At 36.1% G+C, this 5340-nt stretch overlaps 1 protein-coding gene across 2 annotated transcripts; it reads left to right on the top strand.

Annotated features, from left to right (window-relative positions):
• The first annotated feature begins 568 nt into the window (after positions 1-568).
• Positions 569-4517, top strand: LOC107933944 (leucine-rich repeat receptor-like tyrosine-protein kinase PXC3). Of its 2 annotated transcripts, XM_041081929.1 has the most exons (3): positions 569-1661; positions 1746-3773; positions 3874-4517. In XM_041081929.1, the coding sequence occupies exons 1-3, from the start codon at positions 1433-1435 to the stop codon at positions 4197-4199; spliced, it is 2583 nt and encodes an 860-aa protein (XP_040937863.1). In that variant the 5' UTR covers positions 569-1432; the 3' UTR covers positions 4200-4517. The 2 variants fall into 2 exon arrangements, with proteins under 2 accessions (XP_040937863.1, XP_016721753.2); XM_016866264.2 differs by having other exon boundaries at positions 570-3773.
• Positions 4518-5340: the final 823 nt, after the last annotated feature.

Below are 5340 nucleotides of genomic sequence, written 5' to 3'. Positions count from 1 at the left end.
GAATGTTCATAGTTTTAGTGTGAAGATCAACATATTATTATTAGGTTTTTAATTATATTATTATTTTTTTAGTTCTAAATTATGATTTAAATGAACATACACGAAGGCCATAAATATTAATTAGGTTTTATCATGTAAACATAATGTTTTTTTAAATATGATGAAAAATAATATGATTTATTAAAAAAATTAATGGATAATTAAAAACAAAAAATAAATAAATAAAACATAATTGCGTCATTTTTCGCAATTTTAGTGTGTATTTTACTGCATTATATATATGACAACAGTTAATATTCAATGTACTTGTGCTATAATTTGCTTCCAAAAATAAAAAAGGATGCCACATGTTTTATTATTTTAATATATTTTATTGATGCCACATGTTTTATTATTTTAATATATTTTATTTCTTTCTCCTACAGAGTATATTTCAGCTTTTGAAGTCTAATATGTTTTTAAAAGAAATTAGTTGAGTCTAAATATTCAGTGATGAATAAATCAATACAGGAGTGAAATTAATAATAGGTACAAATGGTTTGATATCAAATATTGTGATATTGTGTTTGTTCGATTGTGAATTATTTGATGAAATAATTATGAAGAAAAAGAAGAGTTATTGATGAGCTAATGTCTCCTAGAAAATAAATAAATAAATTATAAGCGGAAAGGAAGGAAGCATAGGTGAATTATTTGATATGGAAAATGGTGGGTATTACGATTTAGTTGTTTGTTGTATCTCTGGCTCACAGACAAGGAGGGAAGGGGACATGATCTGTGTGTCTGACACTAAGCTAGCCCTGGGGATGCATCATATCATGTCCCATTACACTTTTCAGCTTTCAGTCGGAGACAGAGAGAGAGAGAGAGAGAGAGCGTTTGATGCAATTCGGCCTTCATTAAATCAACACTGCCCGGTTCTCGTGAAAAAGGAATTGGCTTCATCGAATCTATCCCCATGGCATAACCTCCCTTTTGCTGTTCCCAAACATACTACACTCTCTCTCCCTGCTTTACCCTTTACCCTCTTTTGCTTCGACTTGTTTCTTCAGAAGCATACTGAATCATCTTCTTTGATCTACCTAACATCACCCCTTCAGTTCCTCCTTCACCCCATCTTCTCTTGCGTTTCTTTCTTCTCTCTCACTCTCCCACCGTAATCTTTCCTCGGGTTTCCTTTCATCTTTACCTAAAACTATGGGGCTACTTGCTTCTCCATCACTACTAGTTTTCTGGCAATATCTCTAATGGGATATGTTTGTCCTTTTTTGGGTTTTCAGTCTCTGGGAAATCTTCACTCTTTGTATACTGACTGCGATGCTTTGACCAGTGAGAAAGTTGCTGTCTTTTGGGCTCCAACCTCAATGCTTTTTCCTCAAAAACTTGTTATTTGAAGAGGAGCTTGCTGCATTACAAAAGATAAGCTCAGATAATGGCATTTTTATACTTGTCATTTTTGGTGGTTGGGATTCTATCAGGACCAGTTCTTGTGGATGCTCAGCTCCATGATGAAGCTACATTGTTAGCCATTAAAAAGGAGCTGGGTGGTGTACCGGGTTGGGGTGACAACAGCACGGACTACTGCAATTGGGAAGGCATTCATTGTGGCTTCAACCATTCATTTGTTGAAAGGCTTGATCTTTCTAGGCGTATGCTTAGAGGTAATGTTACTCTAATATCTAATCTTATAGCTTTAAAACACCTCGACCTTTCTTATAATAACTTCAACGGGCCAATTCCTTCAGCTTTTGGGAATTTATCCCAGCTTCAATATCTGGATTTGTCATTGAATAAGTTTGAAGGTTCTATTCCGTTGGAGTTGGCTAGCCTTAGAAACCTTAGATCATTGAACTTGTCAAACAACTTACTTGTAGGAGAGATACCTCAAGAATTCAAGGTGCTAGAAAATTTGCAGGAAATTCAGATTTCTAGCAATAGGTTGAGTGGTTCTATCCCACATTGGGTGGGCCATTTGACCAATTTGAGAGTTTTTACAGCCTATGAGAACCAATTAGGTGGTGAAATTCCTGATAATCTAGGCTCCCTTTCTGAAATCAAATTGCTGAACCTTCATTCAAACCGGCTTGATGGGCCAATACCAAAGAGCATTTTTGGTATGGGGAAGCTGGAAGTTTTGGTTCTCACCCAGAATGGACTCTCCGGTGATCTTCCTGAAGCAATTGGTAACTGCATTGGCCTCTCAAGCATCCGTATCGGGAATAACAAACTTGTTGGTGTGATTCCCAGGACAATTGGAAATGTTAGCAGCCTCACATACTTTGAAGCAGATAATAACAATCTCTCTGGTGAAATCGTCTCGGAGTTTGCTCAGTGTACTAACCTTACACTCCTAAATTTGGCCTACAATGGATTTACTGGAATAATCCCTCCGGAGATTGGACAACTTACGAATCTTCAAGAGCTCATTCTTTCTGGGAACAGTCTGTTTGGTAATATTCCAACATCAATTCTCGGGTGCAAGAATCTTAACAAGCTTGATTTAAGCAACAATAGATTTAATGGTACCATACCCAATGATATTTGCAATATGACAAGATTGCAGTACTTGCTTTTGGGACAGAATTCTATCCAAGGGGAAATACCTCATGAGATTGGCGACTGTGTGAAACTGCTTGAATTGCAACTTTGCAGCAACTATTTAACTGGAAGTATCCCTCCTGAGATTGGCCGTATTCGCAACTTGCAGATAGCTTTAAATTTGAGTTTCAATCATCTTCATGGTCAACTGCCACCGGAATTAGGGAAACTAGACAAGTTGGTTTCTCTTGATGTCTCCAGTAACCAGATTAGTGGTGATATTCCACCTGAATTTAAGGGTATGTTGAGCTTGATAGAAGTCAATTTCTCAAATAATCTGCTTGCTGGCCCGATACCGACATTTGTACCATTCCAGAAGAGTACGAACTCCAGCTTTCAAGGAAATAAAGGGCTCTGCGGGGAGCCATTGAATTTCTTATGTGCTAACTCTATTGGTTCAGACCAGGCGAACTACCACCATAGGGTTTCCCACAGGGTTATACTAGCTGTTATTGGTTCAGGTCTTGCGGTGTTTGTATCAGTCATAATGGTGGTTCTGCTCTTTATGATGAGGGAGAGACAAGAAAAGGCATCAAAAAGTGTAGACATTGTAGACGAAGCAACTGACAACCAACCAACAATAATAGCAGCGAATGTGTTTGTGGAGAATCTCAGGCAGGCGATAGATCTCGATGCTGTAATCAAAGCCACTTCAAAGGATTCAAATAAGATCAACAGTGGGACTTTCAGCACCATTTACAAGGCAGTCATGCCTTCTGGATTGGTTTTATCAGTGAAGAGACTGAAATCAATGGACAGAACCATAATTCATCATCAAAATAAGATGATAAGGGAGCTTGAAAGATTAAGCAAGCTCAATCATGACAATCTTGTACGACCTATTGGTTTTGTCATCTACGAAGATATTGCTCTTCTGTTGCATCAATATCTACCCAATGGCACACTAGCTGAACTTCTTCACGAGTCCTCAAAGCAGTCAGAGTATCAGCCTGACTGGCCCAGAAGACTATCGATTGCTATTGGAGTAGCAGAAGGATTGGCTTTCCTTCATCATGTGGCAATTATCCACCTTGATATCTCTTCGGGTAATGTACTTCTCGATGCAGACTTTAAGCCATTGCTTGGGGAGATAGAAATATCAAAGCTCTTAGATCCATCCAAGGGCACTGCAAGTATTAGTGCTGTAGCCGGCTCCTTTGGCTATATCCCCCCAGGTAAGTATCATAGCTCACAGTAGCATATGGTTTAAAATTTAATCTGTTTCTTTCCTTCTGCGTCACTATTTTGCATAATGGTTTATGTTTTTGGGTCCAGAATATGCGTATACAATGCAAGTCACCGCACCAGGAAATGTATATAGCTACGGGGTTGTGTTGCTTGAGATCCTCACTACCCGAATACCAGTTGACGACGATTTCGGTGAAGGAGTAGACTTGGTGAAATGGGTTCAAGGAGCTCCGGTGAGAGGGGAAACCCCTGAGCAGATACTTGATGCAAAGCTAAGCACTGTTTCATTTGGTTGGAGGAAAGAAATGCTTGCAGCTTTGAAGGTGGCTTTGCTATGCACGGACAGCACACCTGCCAAACGACCAAAGATGAAGAAGGTAGTGGAAATGCTGCAAGAAATAAGGCAAAACTGATCAACTAGCTAAGATGTTTACATTCTGAAAGCATTTGGGAAGGCTTTTTTTTTTTTTTTTTGGGGGGGGGGTGGGGGTGGTGGGTGGGTATGAGAATCGGGTTGAAACTGGAGAAAGTGGGAGTAAGTATTGCTAGATCAAAGGTGTCTGCTTTGTTTAGATTGGAATCTTTAGCAGTAAAAAAAAAAAAAAAAAAAAAAAAAGGAGAAAGAAAAAGAAGAAACTTTGTAATCTCAGTTGGAGTGAGTCCTTGTTTATTGCTGAATACAGAAGGATTCCAAGTCATATTGCACAAATATGATTTCCCAATTTCTGTTACATATCATTTTCTCCTTTATTGCGGTTGCACTTACCTACAATCTCTAAGCTATATTCCAACGCTTAGAATTGCTTGATTTGAATTGGAGACCATCAGTGTTACTTAGAACGTGGATATGTTGGTTTCGTTTAGTAGCAATATTGGTTTGGTTTAGTAGCAACATAAATCTACCTTACATATTCAATTTTTTCTATAACTGCTTTATTTCTGCGTCAAAGATTTTGCTTGAGAAGATACCGACAACAACATGCTGTTCTAAACCTACTATAGAATCTATTGGGTGAATTTTCATCAAAAAGTAAAAAATAAAAAAAGAAAGAAAGAAAGTGAGTGAAAATCTAATCAACAAAATTAAAAGATATATAAAAGATGCATGTATTATTGTTTTTATGTATATTTTATTTTACATTCTTTTACATAATTAATCATAAAGTTCATAAAATAAACAAGCTTAATTAATTAATACGAGTTATCTACCTTCAAAAAAATAGTATGGGTTATTAAATTAATTAATTTATCAAGAGTTATTAAATTCAAATACAAGTTTATGATGATCCAAATTCATAGTTTAATTGTTTAAATTTTCACATAAAAAATTATTAATCATATTTTATTAAATAGAAATAATCTTCAATTAATAGAATTAAAGATATCAATTCAAAAAACTATTAAGATAAAATATGATATCTTTAATTCCACTAGTTGAAACTATTTTCTTGTAAGAAAATATGATTAATAGATTATTTTTTCATGTGAAATTTAAACATTTTATTGAAATAATATTTTAATTAAGATCATTTTTATTTAATAAGTTATATTTAA

The sequence above is a fragment of the Gossypium hirsutum genome, chromosome A02 (genome assembly GCF_007990345.1).
Source record: "Gossypium hirsutum isolate 1008001.06 chromosome A02, Gossypium_hirsutum_v2.1, whole genome shotgun sequence".
Taxonomy (NCBI): domain Eukaryota; kingdom Viridiplantae; phylum Streptophyta; class Magnoliopsida; order Malvales; family Malvaceae; genus Gossypium; species Gossypium hirsutum.
The sequence above is the reverse complement of the archived record's forward strand: the minus strand, read 5'-3'. Positions and strand labels throughout refer to the sequence as shown.